This window comes from Magallana gigas, chromosome 1, assembly GCF_963853765.1.
Source record: "Magallana gigas chromosome 1, xbMagGiga1.1, whole genome shotgun sequence".
NCBI lineage: Eukaryota > Metazoa > Mollusca > Bivalvia > Ostreida > Ostreidae > Magallana > Magallana gigas.
Window position 1 is genome coordinate 6,046,376 of NC_088853.1, and position 24,887 is coordinate 6,071,262.

General features: G+C 33.6%; 2 protein-coding genes across 2 annotated transcripts; both read left to right on the top strand.

Moving 5' to 3' along the window:
• Window positions 1-2,256: 2,256 nt before the first annotated feature.
• Window positions 2,257-8,572, top strand: LOC105346764 (eppin-like). Its single transcript, XM_066084858.1, has 5 exons — window positions 2,257-2,262; window positions 6,738-6,876; window positions 7,436-7,510; window positions 7,993-8,184; window positions 8,481-8,572. The coding sequence occupies exons 1-5, from the start codon at window positions 2,257-2,259 to the stop codon at window positions 8,492-8,494; spliced, it is 426 nt and encodes a 141-aa protein (XP_065940930.1). The 3' UTR covers window positions 8,495-8,572.
• Window positions 8,573-18,952: 10,380 nt separating this feature from the next.
• On the top strand, window positions 18,953-23,042 carry LOC136269497 (eppin-like). The gene is made up of 5 exons (XM_066081754.1): window positions 18,953-19,200; window positions 20,137-20,269; window positions 20,824-20,898; window positions 21,879-22,062; window positions 22,928-23,042. Exons 1-4 carry the CDS (start codon window positions 19,162-19,164, stop codon window positions 22,058-22,060), a joined length of 429 nt encoding a protein of 142 aa, XP_065937826.1. The 5' UTR covers window positions 18,953-19,161; the 3' UTR covers window positions 22,061-22,062; window positions 22,928-23,042.
• Window positions 23,043-24,887: the final 1,845 nt, after the last annotated feature.

Genomic DNA, 24,887 nt, shown 5'->3' on the forward strand with positions numbered 1-24,887 from the left:
AATTATACAATGTATCAATATCAGCAGAACATTTTTGGTCGTATTTGAATTGTTAAGAATGTTTCAGTATTCTCTTGTATTCGACGCACGTAGATTCTGCATTTTATTTGATAAGTCCTTTCTGTATTTCTTCAAGGATTCGTCCATAACTGTTTTATAATGTTTACTTGTTAACTTTAAGGTGGCCTTTTTTTATGTATATTGATTGCGGCTGTGCATACGCTTCGCTAAATGAAATTTCTTCCTTGCCGTCTCACATTTGGAGTTAAACCATGGTTTATGGAGCACTATGTTTTTTCCCAAAAGATTGTTCTGCCGTTGTAATGAATAATTTACACAATTCTGTTATCACCGTTTTAATATTTTCTTCATTCACGGTATTTGATGTCTTTAAATGTAATAGTTCGTCAGTGATCCTTTCGACGGTGGAGTGATCTAACTTTTCACGGAAAACGTCTGCTTTCTTTGCTGACCAAAGTTTCACAGTTGGTTGGTTTTTCGCAGGTAAAGGATTAACAATAGAAGCGGTGACATTTGTCTTGATAGAAAAAGATATAGGCTTATGTACATCAGGAAAAAACTTACAAAAGTCTAGAACTTTAAAATTACAAAGATACTGAAACAGCTCTAGACTTCATAAAACATAATCTACGGTACTACTGTTTTTGCATGTGAGTGCACCAACACCAATATCTTTACCAACTCGACCATTTGCAATGAAAAAGTTGTTATTTTTACAGAAGTCTATCATCTTATAACCAACATTATTAAATACAGTATCCATGGCAGCTCTAGAAATAGGGATTCCTAAAGTTTTAAAATAAGAAACGCAATCAATGTTTTCAGTAACAACAATATGTTGTTTTACATTTGTTAAAAAATCATCAGGTTCAACAAAATCACCAAGACGACCAACTCGGGAGTTAAAATCTCCCATGAAACAAAAATAATTCGAGTCTTTAGAGAAATTAAAAGGTTCTTGTTCTATTTCCATTAGATGAGTATTTGCTAGCCTCTGGAGGTATGTAAGCAACTCCACAGATTACATCTTTATCAGTGTTGAATAAAACCTTGCTTAACTTTAGCCACGTAATAAATTTACAGTCAATATCTATTACATTTATATGTTTCGCAATATTGTCTTTGATAGCTACGATTATCCCGCCCGATCTAATGTTTGAGAGTTTGTGTCTATTTTTCATATAGGTTACAAAGCCGGGTATTTGTATAGAATCAGTATCATCTGTTTTGGTTTCTGTGAAACTTAAAATATCATATTCAGAAATAAGGTTTGCAAATTCATTGTAGTGAAGTCTATTTTTTAGTCCACATACATTTAAAGATAAGAATTTAAGTGAGCACTGAGTCTTGGGACACCGGATCCGATCGCTCCCCCGCGCATTCCTAGCGTCCGTTTCGATCAGGAATTGAACCGTAACGCGCTCTTTTGTTTTCACGTCTGCTACCGCGTACACTGCTGTCGGATTTTGCATCCCCTTGGGTCCTTAGAGGTTCTTCTGCATTGTCTTCCGGGTTGTAGAGTTTACCGTCAATGTATAACTTGTCAACCACAAGCCTAAACTGGCTGTGTTTTTGTCGTGCGAGTCTGTGGGTAGATCTTTTTACGTCTCTCCTCAATATCAGGTGGGCATTGCTCGTTAACCCAAATATTTGTATTTTTAAATTTCTGCGGCGCACGACGACGGACGAATTTCCCTGTGTTTGAAGAAACTGATTTTGGCAATGATGTTACGGGGTTTTGTTTTGAATTCGTCAGGTTTCCCCATGCGATGAACTCTTTCGAAGGAAATGTATTCATCGATGTTCAGTTTATTTTCGAGAAATTGGTGTAAGACTGCCTCACAGTCTTCATTTGAGGTTTCTGGAATGCCGCTAAAGATCAGGTTGTCACGCATTGACCAACTCTTTAGATTAAAAATTGAAATTTGCAACTCCTCGTTCTTTAGGACAATCGAATTAACACTTCTTTTCAAATTTTCTTCAAGATTTCGGGTATTAGTTTTTATAGACTTTAACTTGCTTTCGTGATTTTTTTGCACGTCATCAAAAATTTGACTCATTGCTTTTGCACTGTGTTCTACAGATGATATTGTATTTTTCATTTCTTTCATTTCATTTTCACATGTGTTTACTTTTCTTGTTAATGATGCAACAGTGTCTGTGACTGATTTGATTTTTGAAACGTCGCTCTCAATTTGACTGAGTCTTGACTCTAAGGCTGCGTTATTACCTTCAATGGCGGTAAGTTTGGTGTTAATATCAATAAGTAACGAGTGGATCGTGTCCAGAGAAACAGTAGTTTGGGAGTTTGGGTCCATTGTTTCCCCATAGATAATTGAGTGACTTTGGGACAGAATATTGATCGTATCACTGGTAGATGTTTGTAGAGTCATTTCTCTTCAGAGGTAACAGGTAAACAGGAAGTACACAACATGTTTATATATAGACGCACAGTCAACACTGTGTTAACCTTGTTTACGCTGTATCCAGAGCATATGTTTATCTCTGTCGACATTATTGTTGGGCTACGGAAGGGCATTTGTTTATCCCTCCAGTAATATTTTTGTACGTTATTTTTTGTTGCATTGAATATATGTTTATTTCACTGTATGTTTAGGAAAGTTAATTGTAATTTATTTGTAGTTCTAATATTGAAATTGCCAGGGTATATGTTTATCCAATTAGCTCTGAGTTTACTCTTTCCCACCAGTATTTCTTTCCTTCTTTTTTTTCCTTGGGGTCTGAACTTGATTAATACGTTTAATCAAGTTCGTGGCGTTTTCAGACCACAAGGAATTTGTTTGACGATATTACGTAACCAATTTTCGATTTCAATTTCTCAATACAGCTAACTAATAAAATTCATATTTGTATATTATTATTAATCACTACTATGAAATTAATTATAGTTACATCATATTAAGATCAAATGCAGAATTGTGACATAATTCAATTGTTGTATAACGTTACATAATTTTATATAATTTTACGCAATGTGTTACAATGTCATGTAACAATTAAAGTCACACTGGTGGCAAAGAGCAACATATACCTTGTCTTGTTTTTTTTTAAATATAGTATTATGTATCGAAAGATGGAAGTGGTAGACATACGTAAAGTAAACTACATAAGTTAAAGCCCTTTCATACGGAAATCAATTATGAATAAATGTGTCATAAGTAATAAGTGTAATACATTTCTTAACAGTTAAAATATGATAAAGTAGATTGATACAAAGTAGATCGTTGCTAAACCAAATATTTTTTTTGTAAATGACCCACTGCATAAAAATTAAATGAACGTTGTACATTGCCATTTCTTTTACCATTCAAAACTTAAGTCTCAAACTTACTTTTTACGGTTTAAAGTGACTAAAATATTTCTAAAACAAATCAGCAGTTGAAACGACGTTGATAATTATTACACATCGTAGTGCTTGTTTGACCTTGGAAAAAAATTCTTAAAATATCTAAGCATTTCACTTTATCCACAATGGCATAATATTTTCTGTTCAGAAAGCGTAAACAAACTTATGGCCTGAGTTGAAAAAAGCCCAGCTGATCCGTTTTCAAAAATGTACCTGTTTTTAATAAACCAATACTTGCTTTTCAGCCGGCCTTAAAAACTTTGTTAATCCAACGAAGATGTATCTGAAAGCATGATACAGCAAGTGAAGAGATTTTTTTTAATTAAAAAACAAACTTCAAGAAATTCAAGATAATGAGTTTTCCAAAATCCTAACGTCTGATTTTAGTTTGCCCTTAATGCCAAAATTTTGCCAATTAATTGCCGAGAAATTAATCTCAGTTAATTGTTTAGAAACAAGTTTTGTTCTTTGTAGAGTTCATTTTATTAAGTTTCAGTATAATCTCCGTCAAGTTGGTCGTCAAATCCTATCAACGCAATAGAGACGTGTCAGATAATGCACCATTCCGTCAAATTATCTCCAAAAAAGTCTGTTCTCTTGAACAAAAATTATATTTGAAAATGTTTACACATTTTGAAATCATAATTAGCAACCTATTTACAAAAATTCCCGTTTCTGCCAAGTCTTTTCCAAATGAATAGGGGCATTTTATCCCCTCAAGGTGAACCGCTTTATTGAAAATACCGCCTCTACTCAAAATACAAAGAAAAAATCATTACAAGGATTACTCAATGTCCCGATTTAAAAGGAGTAAAACGTTAGATCATGCACTTGATGGTAGACGATATTTAAATTGCTTACTTTGTAGGCCATAATGAATAGGAACCGAAGTCTTACTTTGTAAGGAATTGATATTTAGTGCATCCTTTAATAACCCTGCGCAAAACTATTATGGATGTAGTGGAAAAAGTATTGTTAAAAAAACCTGGTTTTTCTGTTCTTTAAATATTACATCAAGGTCAACTTGAACAACGCTAATAGTATTTTTGTTAAAGTTGAATTTGATTTTTTCCCGATTTAAAAACTATTATCACAGCATATCTTTTATGTAAAATAGTAAATCAATTTTTAAAAAAACGATGCCCATATTAAGAACAATTCACTGAAGCTTTAATTTTGAAATTCAAGAAAGTTTACAAGAATAAGTTAATTCTTAAATTTTCATTCCGGTGCTGCTAAGAGAACAAAAAGATTCTTATGCTATGTCTATTTGATATTTAATGTTGAGCTTTTTTTTAGGGTGATTGAGGGTCTTACACTTGTACAAATGACTGAATTAGTCTCTTAATGCTTTGTATTTATTTAAAACAGTTGTGATCTGCGGTCATAAAAGCTACAGTTACGATCGCGCCAGTGTGAGAACCGGAGCTTATACTTATTTGTCAGAGCCGGAAGCCGCGCTGTTGATCATCAATTATCCGTTTAAAGGAATTTTATCACGTTTCAATTTTTTTGTTAAATTAAAGTTTGAATACTAAAACCGTCATCCCTCAACATTTTTCTATTTAAAAGGGAATAGTTTGGAAGTTTCAGCTTGTCAAAGTTCAAATCTCAGAATATGCATATTTTAAAACCGGCCATTGTCTGCGCTATCGCTGTGAAGTATTAGGTGTCCATTCAGTTCAAGCGAGAAGGAATGAATGTTTTATTTCACTCAAACCATATCAATGGTACATGAGGTACAAAAAACAAAAATATTTACAAATGTACAAATACAGAGTCAAGTTAGGAAGAGTACAGAGTTGAATAAATCGAGCTAATATTTTTTAAATAAATATGGACACAGTTTTTTTAGTGAATCAATGTCAAGGTTCCCAAATTTATAAGTGTTAACATTTGTTGAATATTTTTCTTCAATTAATTTGTTGCGGAATAAAGAAAATTCAGCTTCTCGTGTTTCTTCATCCCAGTTATTATGATTTGCTAAATACTCATCAACTATCACATAGTCCTTTAGTTTACCCACACGAGCATTAAAATCACCTAAAAGACACACATATTCAGTTGCACGTGAGAGACTTAACAATTCTCTCTATTTCTAGAAAACAATCTTTAAATGTATATCTTGTATTTTCTGGGGGTATGTAGACAGAACCAAATAAAATATCATTTGGGAGATTAAACAATGACTTAGCTAGCGAAAACCAATATACATATGGAGAGTTTGTCTTATGTACAGAAAAAAACTTAACGAGATTTGTTTTGACAGCAATAATAATACTTCCAGATTTAACTTTTGCTATATCAAATCTGTTTTTCAAAAAAATACAGAAACCTGGTATATCGATGGCGTCAGTGTTATCTGTTTTTGTTTTAGTTAGACACAATAAATCATAACAAGAACCTAGAGCAGAGCTCGTGGCAAAGCCCCGAGTAGGTCTTCCGTTGTTGCTGCGAGTTGAAAATATAAATTATGTTTTTATATTTTAAAATCGACTGAATTGACTTTAAAACAATGATTAGATATTGGTTTTTCTGGTTTGACACTTTTGATATTTTGATTCTGTTAAACGTTACACTACATTATGACTTTTAACAGTTTATTATATTTAATGCAATGATTTGAAGTGAAAACTTGGAATACGTTCAAAATATGTTTAAAAATATTATCAAGCTAGAATATAATTGTAACAACAAATATTTGTGAAACACTTATGCCCCCCCCCCCCTTATAAACAACGAGTAAAATGAATGAAAACTGGAAAAGTTTTCTAGATCAAAAGGGCCTAACTCTGTCGAAAATTGTTCGAACGTATCCTAAATCGAAATTGATCTAGATAAAAATATGATAAATTTGTGTACCAAATTTCATTTTCAATACGGGCGATCTCGAAAATAAACGGAAACTGCCAATGAGTGGAATTTTACAAACTTCAAGTGGGCATAATTCTGTCGAAAAATACTTGATCGTCCCCAAAAACCTAGATGTTATCATAGTAAATCTATATACCAAATTTCATTTCAATTCGTACAACTTCTGCACACAAAATGAACGGAAACTGCAAATAAGTGGAATTTTACTGAGGTCCAAGGGGCATAACTTAGACTGTTGAAAATTGCTCGGTCGTACCCAAAATCGAACTTGACCTAGATATTCTAATAAATATACATCCTAAATTTTATCTAGACGGACAGCAGCAAAGCAAAGCAAAAGGCCCTCCCTTCTTCGAAGCGGGGCATTAATATCGAAGCCAGTATTTTACCCTCGATATCTCAAATACGCGGATATCTCGAAGTTTATAAACAGTCCTATTTAGTTTGAGTTAACAAAAATTTACTATTTTTTCAGGCCTGCGCTCAATATGTTCGACCACCTATTCTTCCAGGACGACCAAAGTCTGGCTCGTGTCCTGCGTCTAGATTAATCACTACTTGCGAGTGTAGACCGGAGTTAAACCGTTGTAACAATGACAGGGAATGTCCAGGCAGTAAGTTCTGTTTTGACGTTCATAAATTCCGTTGTAGGAAAGGAAAAACAATATAATTCTAATCTTTTTTACTTCTCATCAAATAAATCTTATTTGAAGATAAAAAAAAAGAAGATAATAATCAGCGGTTGATCAACGATATCAAAGTAAACTTCGAACATCTTAATTGTGGACGTTACAATTGTTGACATTAGCAAATCGAAACGTTTGACGAAGAGAAAATTGTCTGATTCTCTGCAATGTAGATCACCGTTCTTATTGATAATTTGCTTAATTCGCACTTGCATTATTTTTTTTGCTGTATTAAAGAGTCTGAGTTGTCAACATTTTAACTGTCATATCTATTTCATTCTTTTAGAAACTATGTTTCAATGTATATACTTTTATTATGTAAAGACACATTCCGATGTTTTAGCTTTGAAATTTAAATATATTTCTTACATCTTTATATTGAGCTCTTCTTCTTAGGGAGATTCGTTTAGTCTACAAATGATCACGACCATAAAGAAGTCTTAACTAAATGTAAGTTAAGTTTACAAAAACGAAAAATGCATTTTAGGAGAAAAGTGCTGTGACCAGGGGTGTGGGTGTCGACGGAGGTGTGTAAACCCAGTCCGTAAACCAGGCACACCAGGTAAATGTTATCACTAATTCAATACACTTCAGTCTATAGACCAGGTATCACTAATTCAACTATAAACCAGGTAAATGGTATCACTAATTCAACTACACAACATTTCATTAACCAGGTAAATGTTATCACTAATTCAACTACACAACATTTCAATAACCAGGTAAATGTAATCACTAACTCAATACACTACAGTCCATAAACCAGGTAAATGTTATCACTAACTACACTACAGTCCATAGACCAGGTAAATGTTATCACTATATAACTCCACAACATTCTTTTTTTTTTATGAATTACGCTTCTGTGAAACACACAAATCAATAACCTTAATCACTCAAGCCTAGTTTAACACAGCCACACCACAAAGTAGGAATAGAAAGTCATTTTTTCACCAGACAATATACCTTTAAAAATTAAATCATAATTATACTAATGGCCTTTTATTTATCGTATTTACAAGTGTAATTTTTACATCATCACAGGACAATCTGACTACGTATGTTCCCTGCCAAAGGCACCACAGAGCGGTCCTTATTGTTACGGATATTTCCCAAGATGGTGGTACAACAGGTGGACTAAACAGTGTGAGCGTTTTATCTACGGTGGATGTCGTGGAAACGAAAACAACTTCAGGACTAGACAAGTGTGTGAAGGACGATGCAAAGGGCGAAATTGTAAGTCAAATTAATTAGAATAAAAGATAAAGAAACTTAAATTGCAAATGTTATTTAGTCATTATACACCGAATATTATGCGCATTTTTTTTTTATTTCAAATCGGATACATCATTCCAACGTGAATGTCTATATGTATGTTAATTGTTTTTAACTTGCCAAACAATGGATTGCTGTTTAAATGTAAAGGCCAATGCCTTAATATGTATGTTTTGTTTCCGATATATTTACGTTTGTAAACGCAAAACAACGAGTTGCTGTGATAATGTAAATGTCTCTGATGTTACGTATTTCAGTGTGGGCCGGGTAACGTCTACAGATATAATATCAGGAATGGTGACTTCAATGTCTCCAAAATAAATTACAACACAAAGATTTTGTTTTGCTATTTCAAATTTCAAACTGAACTCCTACGTTAATTTTAACGAACCTTTGAAATATAAAGAAGTGTCTCGTTTAGTCATAAACACTAGAAGTTTACACGTAACTGTGGTAGGTCTGTCTATATAAAAGCACCATATTATTTAACGGTTGAGCCTATAGCATTAAAAAAAAATACAGACAATCGTGGAAATGTTTCATTGGATGTCTTTAAATTTCTAAGTAATTTTTATTTTGAACATATAATAAAATAATTAAAATGAATTATTATATTACACCAGGAAATGATTTTTTTATTATACCAGAATATGAAAATATAACCACTTACTCTCATTCAGATGCTTTATATTTTCTTTCAATTTAAAAAAATTCAAACAATCTCTAACAAATAACAGCACGGAAAAAGCATTTTCTCCTACAGATAAAGCATTATACTTTTCGAAATGCACGTCTTGAGTATATTGGTTTTTGGAAGAATTGATTTCCAAAGGCTACAAAGATGTTGTCTATCAGAAACTCGAGCATCTTTTTAATGTCAACCTCATAGTACTTGTGTATGCACCGTTTTCCACGGTAATGTTCCTCCACCAAAGCCAAGACCGCATGGAAATAGCAAATCAGGGGGCATGTATGTTAGGACAACAAAGTCAACGCTTGAAAAGGTGAAGGAGAAGTTGAAACCAAAAGATGCTTTTGAGGATGCGTTCGAATTTGTTGGCGGCATGGAAGCAGAGAGCATGTGTTCCATCCCCAGAAACGTAAAGCAGATTCACAACATGAAACAATCGTAGCCCAAGCAAGAAACAGGGTCCAAAGAAAAAGACGATTTGTTTTCGATAATACAACAATGCAAATCTGAACAATCTCTGACCAGCCCCTTTATCAGATCAATTCAAGCTGCGCCTGAACCCATGTGCGTCTGTGTAACTGACAGACAACTATCGGAAATGCAAAAAATCCTAACTAACCCTTCAGAAGCACCCATATTAGGTATTGACCCTACTTTTAATTTAGGCCAGTTTCTGGTAAAGGTTGGAACGTACAAACACTTGCAACTTCGACATCGGCAAACCGGAAACTCCCCTTGAAAAGGTGAAGGAGAAGTTGAAACCAAAAGATGCTTTTGAGGATGCGTTCGAATTTGTTGGCGGCATGGAAGCAGGGAGCATGTGTTCCATCCCCAGAAACGTAAAGCACATTCACAACATGAAACAATCGAAGCCCAAGCAAGAAATAGGGTCCAAAGAAAAAGACGATTTGTTTTCGATAATACAACAATGCAAATCTGAATAATCTCTGACCAACCCCTTTATCAGATCAATTCAAGCTGCGCCTGAACCCATGTGCGTCTGTGTTACTGACAGACAACTATCGGAAATGCAAAAAATCCTAACTAACCCTTTAGAAGCACCTATATTAGGTATTGACCCTACTTTTAATTTAGGCCAGTTTCTGGTAACAGTTGGAACGTACAAACACTTGCAACTTCGACATCGGCAAACCGGAAACTCCCCTACGATGATTGGCCCGGTGCTCATTCACCAACAGAAGCTCCCAATGTACTATTCCTATTTGGCAAGCACATGCACTTCTCTCAGACCATCTCTAAAAGAAATTCTTTTCATAGGAACTGACGATGAAAAGGCCATTTTTAACGGTGTTAAAAACTTCCCCCGTAGCTTAAAAATTCAATGTTTTAGGCATATGCGAAACAACATTTCAAGAAAACTCCAAGGGCTAGGTGTTTCTGAAACCGCTGCAGGCGAATACCTGAGGGACATATTTGGTGTTAAACGCAATTCCGAGGTAGAATATGAATTGGTGGATGCAACATCAGATTCTGAGTTCGATACAGAGTTGAAAAATTATGAAATAATCTGGAATGAAAGGGAAATCGAGACCGCAAAACAAACGATCCACTTTTCCACAAATGGTTCCCTAAGGAAAAAGCAGATACCTTTAACAAGCATCTTCTGTTACCGTTTAGAATATCTGCAGGTCTTGGATTTGCTGAGTACACCACAAATGCAAATGAATCTATTAACAAGAAGCTGAAAGAAAAAGTTGACTACAAAGAATCTCAGTTAGGAGAATTTTGTTCCAAACTGTTCTCTTTAGTTGACAGCCAGAATAAAGATGTTGAAAAATCCCTCATTGGAGTCGGACCTTACGAACTGCGACCTGACTATAAGCAATTTGAAATATGTCAAACGGATTGGTTTAAGCTCTCAAACAGTACAAGACAAAGCCATCTAAAAAACTTTCTTAAGGCCCCTTTGAAGCCGTCTCGTCAACGTTTTGACAACGAGGGTGCTTCCACTTCCGGGTCTTCCAGTACAAACAAATGCCAAAGCCTAAGTATCAACTTTGAAGAAACTGGATTGTCAGAAATCGTTTATAAACATGTTTGGGAGAAAGCTGCTGATATTTTGGGTAAGGACAATAATATTGTTCATGCCCCTGGAGAAAACACAGCCATGCTTGTTGTCAGTAAATAAAAAAAAATGCCTTATTATGTTGAAATTTTCAAAAGCGGAAAAATCGAATACCCATGTGATGGATATAAGGCCAAACAAATGTGTTCTCGTGCTTTGGCAGTAGCAGAAAAAAGGGGAGTTCTTGAAAATTATCTTTGTTGGTATGAAAAATGCAGGGGTCTCAGCATTTCAGCGATATGCAGAGACAAAATGCCACAAAAACCTCAAAAGAAACCAGGCCATAAAGATAGATCGTCAAAAAGAAAATCTACTTCTCGTTTTGAATACGATGATTCTATTCCCACGAAACGTAGATCGCGCTACAACCCGACAGAAAGTAATGTAACTGCAGCCGATGATATTGACTCAAATTACTTTCTGAAATCATTAAATTGAACAAAGATACGGGTATGTTATGGTTGTTCAAAGGCAATCAGAATCCCGCCACACGTTCCTGCGCCCCCTTACGATGTGGTTATATGCAGAAAGGAATATCGCGCCTATTCCTTGCACGGGATATCAAAACTCACGCTCACGCCTCAGAATGTCCATTATCATTTACGGAAGGCATGCCTCACAATGAAAAAACCGAATTTGACGAGGATGCTCTCATCATTTGCCCTCCTGATGTCGGTCAGCAGCTAACAAACGTTCACAAGAATTATTTGAAATGTTTTAATGTGAAGTACTAAAATCTCCCAAGATGTTTCTCTTCAAAGTTAATGTTTCCTTCCCTCACTCGATGTACAAACATACCCATTTTCGGAAATTTATTACAGTTATTAATTTTCAGTTATCTCTGGCTTATATATCAGTAATTAATATCTGATATATTTATAGTAAAAACGGAGTGGAGTGTATACGTATAACTATTGGGATTTTATGTGTTTTACAATTGAATAAATCTCAAAATGTAATTAATGAGTTATGTTTATGTAATTGTTTTAGTAAAAATACGTTACATACATGTCCCGTTTTCCATAGAAATGGCGTTAAAATTATAATCATGATCAGTGCCTGACTGAATTCTGCGCGAACTCGCGGGGCAAATATAACAGACTAAAAACAGATCGGAAAATTATAAAGTGCAACGATTGGTTGCCGTCACCAGACAAACTTGAAAGTGCCCCCGTTTATTGAGGATCAATTTAGAAAAGCGTCGTGTCCTACCTTTTGCTTTTTAAATTTATAAACGGTTCATTTTAAATTGTAAGAAATTGTTTTCATTATGTAAGTCACATTTTATTATACTAAAGGGTCGAGTTATAGCCAAGCTGTTTGTAGCCTTTTTTTCAATAGTAAATATTAATGGGCCGTTTTTCATTCATAAACAAATGGGTCGTAGAAAAACCGTGAAATGACGATAATGAGTTGCCACAGCTGGTGCGGATAGACATTTATTAAAAGTACACTGAAATAACAGATATTAAACCTAGTGGTTATCGTACTGATTGTGTTCTCATTAGATGGGACGTATTTAATTTCTCAAAAAATAATCATGATATTTGATGGTGCCCCAATGCACTACTGTCGGAATATCGAATAACCGCTATTTTGTACCTAGCCAACAATGAAACTCATATACTGTTACACTAACTTAAATGCTCGCTTACTATAGTGTATATAAAACATATAAATATATGAATAGTCAATTCAGAATAAATTTCTTGATTTAAAAGCCAAAAACGCACACAAATGATCTTTGATATATGTAATCATGATAGTAATGTGTTTGTATTTTCTTTCCGTTTTCCGTTCCGCGTTTTAGCAACACCCATGCCTGGTACTATGGGTATAGCTATGAGTATAGTGGATGCCTGGTTCTATAGATAAAGCTATGAGTTTTGTGAATGCCTGACACTATGGGTATAGCTATGAGTTTAGTGGATGCCTGGTACTATTGGTATAGCTATGAGTTTAGTGAATTCCTGACACTGAATGCCTGACACTATCGGTATAGCTGTACGTTTAGTGAATGCCTGACACTATGAGTAAAGCTATGAGTTTAGTGAATGCCTGGCACTATGGGTATAGCTATGAGTTTAGTGAATGCTTGGTACTATGGGTAAAGCTATGAGTTAAGTGAATACCTGACACTATGGGAACAGGTATGAGTTTAGTGAATGCCTGGCACTATGGGTAAAGCTATGAGTTTAGTGAAAGCGTGCCACTATGGGTATATCAATGAGTTTAGTGAATACCTGTAACTATGGGTATAGCTATGAGTTTAATGAATGCCTGACACTAACGGTATAGCTGTGAGTTAAGTGAATGCCTGGCACTATGGGTATAGCAATGAGTTTAGTGAATGTCAGGCAATATTGGTATAGCTATGAGTTTAGTGAATGTCTGGTACTATGGGTAAAACTATGAGTTAAGTGAATGCCTGGCACTATGAGTAAAGCTATGAGTTTAGTGAATGCCATGCAACATGGGTAAAGCTATGAGTTTAGTGAATCCGGTACTGTGGGTATAGCTGTAAGTCTAGTGAATGCCTGACACTATGGGTATAGCTATGGGTTTGTTAATGCCTAGAACTATGGGTAGAACTATGAGTTTAGTGAATGCCTGTTACTATAGGTAAAGCTAAAAATTTAGTGAATGCCTGACACTATTGGTATAGTCATCAGTGTGATCTCCTGGTTGACGTGTTCGGTCTGATCTTGATCATCTTCATCTAAATTTTGACACTCGTGGACCTATGGTGGGATCAATTCGACCATTTAGTAAAAATATATCAAATCTTTAAAAATTCTTCTCTTCTGCTATATAAAGCATGGTATTGATGTCCATGAAGTCCTAATAGTTTACCGAATTTGTGAAATTCATGGGCTATGGGCCTAGAGCGGGCCAATGTGGCCACATGGTGAGAGTGTTTTCATATTTATTTCAAAACACCATTTCAAATGTAAAAGCATTTTAATAAATGAAAAACCGCAACTTCCTGCAGGAGTTATCTCTTTCTTTCCACAGTTTAATCAAATTTATATTTGAGAACGACATTTAAAAGTATATTTAACACAATTGTTTACAAACCTAACGGCAATCAGCAAATGACATAATGAGAAATGAAAAACTGTTATCGGTCATCTGCAAACTCATATTCCTGCACTTTCTTTTATATTTTCTATACTCCCACTTCTGGGAATCGGTTTTGTAATCTAAAATATGACAATATCTGTTAACAAGTTTATAATAATAATATTATATTATACATAATAATTAATAATATTATAATAAAAATAATGAGAAATAATTTTGTAAAGAGTTTATTGTTTGACATTGATAATATATAAATCATGATGCTTACAAAAGTCATAAAAAATTCTATCAACATATTAAACAAATTATCGTATTATTTTCCCATGTTCAATTTTAAACAAAATGGATGGACCGCAATATTTAAATATTTTATTTTATTAATATTTAATTTAGGTAATTCGTTATTGACATCAACAATTTAATTGTTATAATCAAAATAACTGATAAATAAAAAAAAAATGACATAGTATTTGTCATTCAAGTCAAAACCAGCACAGCTTTCATTGCTAAGAGGCATCGGTATATTGAAATCAATTTATGCAGTTCTGTACAGCAAATGAATTGTGCGATTTTAGAAAAAAAAATGTCAAAAATATTGTGTAGATAATTTAGTGGCTTTTCTTGATAAAGGATCAATGTGCTTCTGAAGTGATAAATAGTTAAGAGTGCATAAGGGATGCAGATGTTTTTATAATGCATTTTTTAAATACAGTTAACACACTATTTGAACACATACCATTTTAGTCTGTATATGTTTATCCCTTGCAATATTTGATATGTGTTAATCTCTTAATGCATTATATACTTTCATCGAGTAATTTAGCGATGCAGCTATGTGTATTTTTCACCTGTTCAGATGAAAAACATGGTATTTTACCTGAATTTGTTAATACAACTGTTTCTCTTTAATCTTTTTCCCTTCTTGTGTTTACACCCTTGCTGGTTAGAAACGATATTTTCTTAAATCGATAATCCGTACATAGCCACTGCATGTTTCAATATTGCATTTTCTTTCTAATCAAGGGACTATATATAATAATTGGATACTTTTTTTCTACAGTGGTTTTATGGGTATTTTAACTTATAATTGTGTTAATTAGTCTACTACAAGTGTGAAGATGTCCAACACAGACGTGGAAGCCCGAAGGAGAAATAAAGTATATTGCACCAATATTGCACGTTGGCTCCATGTTTCGAGATAACACTCACAGAATTGGACAGAGCATATCACATTTGCAGAAGTTTTGAAATTGACATTTCATGAAGTTGGGTCGTATATGGAACAACATAGCGATGCTGCTGCATAAAGAGAATATGGAGTCAACGAGAAGCTGCTCAGAGGTTAGCGAAACAAAACCACGGAACTCCTCGCTTTAGGCTCTTCAGAAACACCTGTTAAACACCGAACAAGACAGTTCATTTTGAAGGTAAAAAGTCAGTAAAAAAAACGGGGGCAGAGAAATTTTGTGAATTTGCATGGCCTTTGGTACTAAATTAAAGCCAATGGATGTGTTTAAAAGGAAAACTATGCCCACAAAGAACCTTCAAGCCGGAGTGTTATTACATGTGAATAAAAGGGAACGGAGATTTGTGTAACGTGTGGCTCGAGAAAGTGTGGTCGACCCGTCCCGCCGCCCTGATTACAGAAAGAGTTAACTTGTGTGGGACATGTTTCGAGGACATCTAGGGTATAAAGTAAAAAAGAACTCTGTAATAGACGAAGGTGATTTCCGAAAGTTGCACTCACTTTAGTTTTACAGCTACTGGGCGTGTCCCTGAATATGCCATTAAAGACAACGATGCGCGAGCTATGAGCCGAATGGATGATCAACGGAGAGAAGGAATTACGGCGGGAGAAAATCTGAGAAGGCCCAGCTACATTGTAATCGTCGGATGGACAAGAAAAGACTGGGACTCAGTGCCACAGATATTACATGCAGTTCGTTCAAAAAGTGCGGAATCAGCAACAACATCGGCGGATCCGAGGAGGACGCTTTTTACAATGATTTGGTGTCAGGACCTTCTTAATCTGCCGATAGTGAATTCCAAGCCATGGTGCCGGAGGAAGTTGTCAATAGTGATAGTGATGACGAATTCTATGAAGACATCCTGTTATCCGAATTGCATATAAAGCTTCTCTTCTAGAGCAACGCCGTTGGAGAATTCCAAGGATTTACCCCACAGGATATTCGAGAGTGATTTAACCAGTGACAATTTTAAATGTATAATTTAAATTAAACTCTTTCAAACAAATGCAGAATTGTTTGTTTCATATTGATAACGCATATTAAATAGCATTAAGAATCAGTGAAACACATCATTATCCCACAAGAAGATCGCACTGCCTTAATCAACCAAAGTCTAATACAAACCACTATTCACAATCTTTTCTACCGTCCACTACAATGCTTTGGAACGATCTTCCGATAAGTGTCCAAGTAAATCCTTCAGTATCCAATTTGAAACGTGTGCTTAACTCAAACTGTTGTAAAACCCCAAGACACTTTCTATTTGGTAAGCGCACAGAACAGATCTTACACACACGACTTAAGACTCAATTGTAGTATACTTAATTCGCATTTATCTGAAAAACATATAATAGATAATCCTAATTGTGCCTGTGGAAAAATTGAAACAACAATACACTTTTTATTAGAATGTCCTCTATACACTGATGCAAGGAAAAAATTCATTGACCCATTAAGACCGGTCACTTTAAACATTCTGTTGTTTGGAGACCCAGATAGAAACTATTCCTATAATACAAACATTTTCAAACATGTACATCAATTTATTTCTGCTACTAAACGATTTGTAACTTAATTCCACTTGCTACCGTATTGTCGATTTTGTTATTTTTGCATCGTACGACTGTTTCTTACTCGGTCACTTTTAATGTTAATTCAAGTTATGATATCTCTCTGTGTATATTTTCTATCATATTTTTCCCTTTTCATTTTTTTTTGGTTTAATTTTTCCATCTATTTCATTTTTTTTTCATTTGTTGTTCCTAATATACTTGCCATTCAGCAAGGGCAATTATTGTTTTCAATAGTTGAAAGTCAACTTAAGGAAACGGAATAATATAAGTTGTAACAACTTGTTTCCGAATCCTGTTTGTATTATTTATTGTTTATACTGATGTACAATTCAAATGAAATAACGTTTAAACTAAATAGCATTTGCTGTAACATGTATTTGTGTTTTGAATAAACATGAGTTGATGTATTAAAATTTTCGTCATTCTTCAGTCAGTAGAATATTTATATTGATCGAGATTGGAAAAAAAAAAATTAGGTCAGGAAAAATAACTCCAGCTTAAATGTGAAAGTAGAAAAATTTAGGAATTTTACTTAGACTAATAGTGAAATATCCGTCCCGAATAAGAAAAAAATAAAGAAAACAGTAGATATCAATGGTAACATATGATAGTATTATTGACATAATTCTTATACCGCTTGTACTAAAAGGATGATGAAAGAAAAAGAAAAACCTTAGTAAAATGTAGTATAATGGATTCATTTGTATTAAAAGAATCAAAATTATTTATCGTAGTGAATTTTTTTTTTTCAAGTTTATTGATGGGAAAAAATATCGTAAATTTAGTATAAATCTGTAGGCCGATATTCTTACAAAAAAGTAGCCCGATTTATAAGCAGGTCAAAGGCAAAACCTCCAAAATAAATCTGAAAAATGCTTTCGTTTTAAAGGTGATAAATGACGAACAGGTACATTTTCTTTGCATGTTGGAGTGCAGTTGTATTCTTTGGGACAAGTAATATATATATACATGTGTATTATCTTTATCAGTAAACGATATTGTATATTCTACTACAGTTATTGCCGAGATCAAAGAGATGCCGCGGACATTATTCTCCAATATACCACGAACGTCATCAGTAAATTATCAGATCAGAAATACCTATTTGTCTCGCACTGACTATGAAAGTACAACTTCAAACCGTAAAAAGTTTTAAAACCATGTCAGGTTCACGTGTTAGTTCCAGTCAAAACGATGTGTATTGCCTCAAATGTTTATTTTTAAGAGATCAATGCGGCTGTTCCTAGCACCTCCCTAGCATTTTTTCACTGCATGTTTTTACATAAAATATATATCGTGTAGTAGTAATAATCGTATTAAATTGCCTTTATAATATTAGGAACATGATTCAAAGATATTTTATAAATAAGATAAGAATATTAAAAAACCAAAGAAATTTCTGTCGTCTGCATGTGATTCCTTTGATCGATACACATGTAAACATTACCAACAAAACCATTGGGGTTACACGGAACAGCCGTCAAAATGACCTAGATCGTCTCTCTATAGCAGAAACGATCTGTAGAAATACTGGGCTGTTAGTAGAATAGAAATAAAGTTCTTGTTATCGTGAATGTTGCAGGATAACCTCCTCGGTCTCGAAATGTTGTTTGAAATATAAAAGCCTCGGCTAACGCCTCGGCTTTTATATTTCAAAACAACATTTCTCGACCTCGGAGGTTATTCTGCAACATTCACGAAAACTCGTACTTTATTTCTTAAATATATGTGACATTAGTAAAATTAAATAATTTTATGAAACAAGACCTTCACTTCCAGATCGTTGGTAGTAGCGTATAAAACACCTTTATTTACCTTAGTTTAAAAGATCTAAACAAATGACAGCCACATAGAAGGGGAATTACCAAATCTCATAACCAGGGGCGTTGATGTAAGACATCCTTAAACAACGCCTCTGGTTTATGGTACAGTAAATCCTATTTTTAATAAAGAGGTCCAACTGTAAAATGCTAAGCCCAATTTTATAACACGGTTTGTAAATATTGCAATGACCCTAATGGACACGTGTGTCAAAAGTCATGCGTGATATTGATACCATAGATTATAATATATCCTTGATCTACTTCTAAATCTGATGCTTCTAGGAATGTTTTATTTGAAATTAATAGGGTTGTTACCAAATGTCAACTTAATAAATTTTATATGTAACAGGTTTTGTGGAGGGAAATTTGTAGAATCCCTTCATATAAGCGGATATTTACCATACTTCCACAACAGTTGGAAAAGAGCTGAAAAATGGGAGTAAAACTATTAGTTTTGTGTTTTATCGTCAGCGTAAGTAACTGACTTTTTAAATTCGATAATAAATATAAATTATGTTTTTATATTTTAAAATAGACTGAATTGACTTTAAAACCATGATTAGATATCGGTTTTTCTGGTTTGCAACTTTTGATATTTTCATTCTGTTTAACGTTTAACTACATTATGACTTTAAACAGTTTATTATATTTAATGCAATGATTTTAAGTGAAAACTTGGAATACGTTCAAAAAATGTTTAAAAAAATATTATCAAGCTAGAATATAATTGTAACAAGAGATATTTGTGAAACACTTATGCCCCCCCCCCTTGGAAACAACCACAAATAAAATGAACGAAAACTGCAAATAATTGGAAGTTTTCTGGGTCAAAAAGGCCTAACTTTGTCAAAAGTTGTTCGAAAGTATTCTAAATCGAAATTGATCTAGATAATAATATGATTAATCTGTGTACCAAATTTCATTTTCAATACGTGCAATCTCGAAAATAAACGGAAACTGCCAATGAGTGGAATTTAACTAAGTCCAAGTGGGCATATAACTCTGTCGAAAAATACTTGAGCGTCCCCAAAAACCTAGATGTTATCATAATAAATCTGTATACCAAATTTCATTTCAAGTCGAACAACCTCTGCAAACAAAATGAACGGAAACTGCAAATAAGTGGAATTTTACTGAGTCCAAGGGTCATAACTCTGTTGAAAATTGCTCAGTCGTACCCAAAATCGAACTTGACCTAGATATTATGATAAATATGCATCCTAAATTTTATTTAAATACAGTCAGACGGACAGCAGCAAAGCAAAGCAAAAGGCCCTCCTTTCTTCGAAGCGGGGCATAACTATCGAAGCCAGTTTTTTACTCTCGATATCTCAAATACTAGGATATCTCGAAGTTTTTAAACAGTCCTATCTAATTCGAGTAAACAAAGATTGACTATTTTTTTCAGGCCTGCGCTGTTCGACCACCTCCTCCTCCAGGACCACCAATGCCATTTGTGTGTCCGGCGTCTAAAATAATCACTACGTGCGATTGTAGACCTGAGTTAAACCGCTGTAACATCGACAGGGACTGTCCAGGCGGTAAGTTCTGTTTAGACGTTTATATATTACGTTGTAGGAAAAGATAAACAAAATATTTCTAATCTTTATCACTTCTCATAAATTAAATCTTATTTAAAAAAAAAAGATAATTAATAATCAGCTGTTGGTCGACAATTTTAAAGTAAACTTCCAACACTTTATTTCTGAACGTTACAACTGTTGACATCAGAAAATTGATACGTTTGACGTAGAAACAATTGGTGATTTACATTTCCTCACTGTATATCACCGTTCGTATAGATAATTTGCTTTAAACATGCATGCATCATCTTTTTCTTTATTAGAGAGGCTGGGTAGTCAACATTTTAACCATCATTTCTAATTAAATGTTTAGAAACTGTTTTTCAATCTATAACCGTTTATTATATAAAGAAACATTCCGATGTTTTAGCTTTAAAATTTGAAAACTTTTATATCTATATATGAAGCTCTTCTTTTAAGGCACATTCAATTATTCTACAAATGATCACGACCATAAAGAAGTCTTAATTAAGAGTAGGGTAAGTTTACAAACTCACAAAAATGCATTTTAGGACAAAAGTGCTGTGACCAGGGGTGTGGGTGTCGACGGAGGTGTGTGAACCCAGTCCTTAAACCAGGCAGACCAGGTAAATTTTATCACTAAATAGCTACACTACAGCCCATAGACCAGGTAAATGTTATCACTAAATAACTACACTACAGCCCATAAAGCATGTAAAAGTTATCACTAACTCAACTACACTACAGTCCATAGACCAGGTAAATGCTATCACTAAATAACTACACAACAGTCCATAAACCAGGCATAAGATATAACTATAGAACTACAAATCAGCCCTAAAACCAAGAAAACCAGGTAAATGTTATTATTAAATCAAGTATTTTTGATTTCTTTGGGCCCTTTTTTCATTTTTTGTCATGCCATAAAAATATTGGGGACTTATTTTTACACCTATTACATGTAATGGTTAAATACAATCCTTACATGGTACAAATGTGTTACATATTCATTTCAGTTTATTTTCGGTATGATAAGATTAAAAATATGCTTAAACCATTGACTATGTTGCAACAAAAAATGAATACTGAAAATCTGTATAACATATGTAAAATTAAATAAAAACTAATGATGACATACATGTTCATGTTTGATTTCAGTAAGACTTTAAATTTATACTTTTAAACCGAAACTTTATCAAATCCTTCGAATGTCAAATCGAGTTCTGTATCACCAGATACGAATTTAAAGCATATAAATACATTTTATAAGAGAAAAATGACATAACGTACGACCTACAAAACACACATAATAAAAACTATAGATTCCTTGTTTTCTGTTATAGTATTAATGATCCTAGATTATATAGGTTTCTTTTTTGATTTTTATCTTGAAGGAATAAAAATGAATTCTTGTTCTTACCACAAACAAATAAAGACAAATCAACATCATTTTGACTTAAATTAGCAATTAATATTGAAACCAAAATGTTTTTAGAATTTAAGTTTAAGAATTGTTCTTGACATTATAACTTATCAATTTCATATCCATATATTTAATAAAAATGAATCCTTTGTTCATATGTTTTCTGCATAATCTTTGTTTCAGGAAAACCCAACACGTGTTACGAACCAAAAGAGGTAGGACTCTGTAGAGCAGCATTCCGAAGATGGTGGTACAACAAACAAACCAAACAATGCGAAACATTTAACTACGGTGGATCTGGGGGAAATGGAAACAACTACAAGACAAAAAGACAATGCGAACAGCGCTGCAAAACGAGCCAATAGTTGTAGGTCATTTTTTTTAATATGTATTTTTACTCATATCACTGTCAAAGCACATATAAACACAAATTAAGTACTTAATTACAGCTTTCAGTATTTTGTTCTAAACAGAATATAGTAGAAGAAAAAGTATGTAAACCAAAATGCATGCCTTTATATATATATATATATATATATATATATATATATATATATATATATATATATATATATATATATAATTGAATAATATTTCATAAGCATGTGGAACATTATCGTATATATACGTAAAATGAGATTAGGGTTTATGAAGAGGATAGACAAAGAAAGTTAGATGAGTAAATGGGAGTGTGGGAAGGGGACTGTAGGACATTCTTATATTTACCAGATTTAAATTGAACTTGATTTGCTACTATCGCAAAATATTAAACAAGATACTAGTAAGCAAATGAAACTAGTTATACCTTCGATCTGATGCGAGTGGGTCGAAGTTTAAAGTGAAGTTGACATCGAATTGTTTTTCTAATAAATCCCATCATTTTAACTGCAGAAATGAAAAAACAGAAATAATCTTACATATTGTTCATCTGAACAACGAGTGTATTAAAAATTTATGCATCTGCAATTGATGATATTTTAGGAAAATGCATAAAACTGTTACGGACAGGCAGGTACATAAGTTTAAAAAAAAAAGAATAGCTCTTCTCCTTTGGAGGGAGGGTATAACAACGTTATAATTTCTGTTTATCGGTATGGATTAATTCATCTTAGCATAGTTAAAAAAAAACAAGTGATATGAATTCATAGTAGCTAACTTTACTGAATTAAATCTGTAGCGTACTTCAATGGAATCTTTATACAATAAGTAATGACTTATTTTATTTCTTTCAGATCGGCCAAGATAAAAAGCATGGAGGTTAACCACATCGAGGACATGACATTACGTTTGAATAGTTTATGTTTAAAGTTATGTCCTATCAAGGTGTATTAAATATCAAAAGAAATACGTTATCATTATGATGTCAGTTTGTTTATCATTATGATAGAAACAAATGCTTTCTTGTAGTGAGGCAAAATATCTAAGAAGTTTATCTTACTTTAAAAATGAATTAATTTATTTAAATATTTCGTCATGGATATGTCTAATTAATAAAAATCGTTATTAACATAATGATTAAATAAGTGACACCGTATCTGTCGTCAAAAAATCAAAACCAGCACAGCTTTTATTGCTAAAACGCACCGGTATTTCGAAATCAATTCATGAAGTTTTGTACAGCAACTTCACTAATATGATAACCTATGAAAATGTCTATTGTTGTTTTTTAGCTCACCTGAGCTGAAAGCTCAAGTGAGCTATTCTGATCACATTTTGTCCGTCGTCCGTCTGTCCGTCCGTCCGTCTGTCCGTCTGTAAACTTTTTACATTTTGAACTTCTTCTCTAAAACTGCTTATCCAATTTCAACCAAATTTGGCACAAAGCATCCTTATGGGAGGGCGAAGATAAATTGCAAAAATTAAAGTCCGATCTGTATTCAAAGCGGAGAAAACCTTGAAACTGTAAAAAAGGGGGGTGCATTTTTAAAAATCTTCTTCTCAAGAACTACTAAATTCAACGTAGTTTAGCATAAATTATCCTTATGGGAAGGAAAATATAAATTGCAAAAATTAAGGGATAATTTTGTTTCAAATCGAAGTTATTACGAAAATAATAATAAAGGAAAGGCGTGTTTCAATCGGGCTCGGCATCCGGTAAAATGGGTAGGCAAGACTTGGCCTGGGCAAAACAAAAGATTGGCAGTTATTAATCTGCCAATCTCATTAAAATTTCAGGATATTTGATGGACTAGTATATTTGTATTCGCTGTAGATATTGCTGCAAAATAATGCGTATTTGGAATTGACGATTGCCGATCTGCCCCGGCATTTATTTTGCCACGGCCCGGGTTTGCATACCCATTTTACCAAGACTCGTATTCCATACTTCTAAAACGAGGTTCTGTGTTTAAAGCAGCCATGACATTAAACGAAAAAGGGTCGATCTGACTATGATGAATTTGCTTGTTGTGCAACAGTTCGCGTATGAAGGGAAGTTTTGAAACATGAAAAATATATTGGTGCCGATTTTGTGAAGTAAATTGAGGCTAAATATTTCAATGCGTTGACAGTTTTCACACATGACGTTGGTGTTAGCTTGTTCTGATTTTCGTTTCGTTTTCATTAGTTATGCTTTGTAACCTGGAAACTATCGTCTGTATTTCGTGATTTTTACGTATCAAATCAATCAGAGACTTCGGTAAATCAAACAGTTACATTAACTGTTTACCTGCGCAAATGAAGCAAAATCTGATGAAGGGGTACTGAAATACAATTCATTCTATCGGTAATTCGGCATTATCTTTTGCGTAATGGTAGATTAATGCAATAGGTTTTGTTGAGATGCTCGGCATTTTCTCTAGTTTATTCAGTTTAAATTGAGTTTGATATCGCTTACGGAAATATGTAGGTGTATCCATGTATATATATATGATTCATTTCGATAAAATAAATTGTGTTCTTTATTTGTTATACATGTAGTGCATGTTGTTTACAATTTCTATTTACTAACCATATTTGAGTGTTAAGCTTCGAATTATAAGCAAAATACAGAGATTTGCTCACAATTCTATGTTTGTACACAGATCTTAAAAGCTAAAGATTAAAAAAGTATAAAAAATTGTCAATATTTATTACGAAAATTTCCAAAATCTTTTTTTCCAGAAACCCACTTATTGAATTGTAAACTTAACCTTTTTAGCTCACCTGAGGATGGGGCCAAAATGGGGGGTCGAAGTTTAACATAGGAATATA

Coding starts and splice junctions, on each gene's coding strand:
- LOC105346764 (XM_066084858.1), top strand. Junction 6,877..7,435: donor TGACAGGGAATGTCCAGGCA/GTAAGTTCTGTT, acceptor AATGCATTTTAG/GAGAAAAGTGCTGTGACCAG. Junction 7,511..7,992: donor CCGTAAACCAGGCACACCAG/GTAAATGTTATC, acceptor ACATCATCACAG/GACAATCTGACTACGTATGT.
- LOC136269497 (XM_066081754.1), top strand. CDS start 19,162: ATGGGAGTAAAACTATTAGTTTTGTGTTTTATCGTCAGC. Junction 20,270..20,823: donor CGACAGGGACTGTCCAGGCG/GTAAGTTCTGTT, acceptor AATGCATTTTAG/GACAAAAGTGCTGTGACCAG. Junction 20,899..21,878: donor CCTTAAACCAGGCAGACCAG/GTAAATTTTATC, acceptor TCTTTGTTTCAG/GAAAACCCAACACGTGTTAC.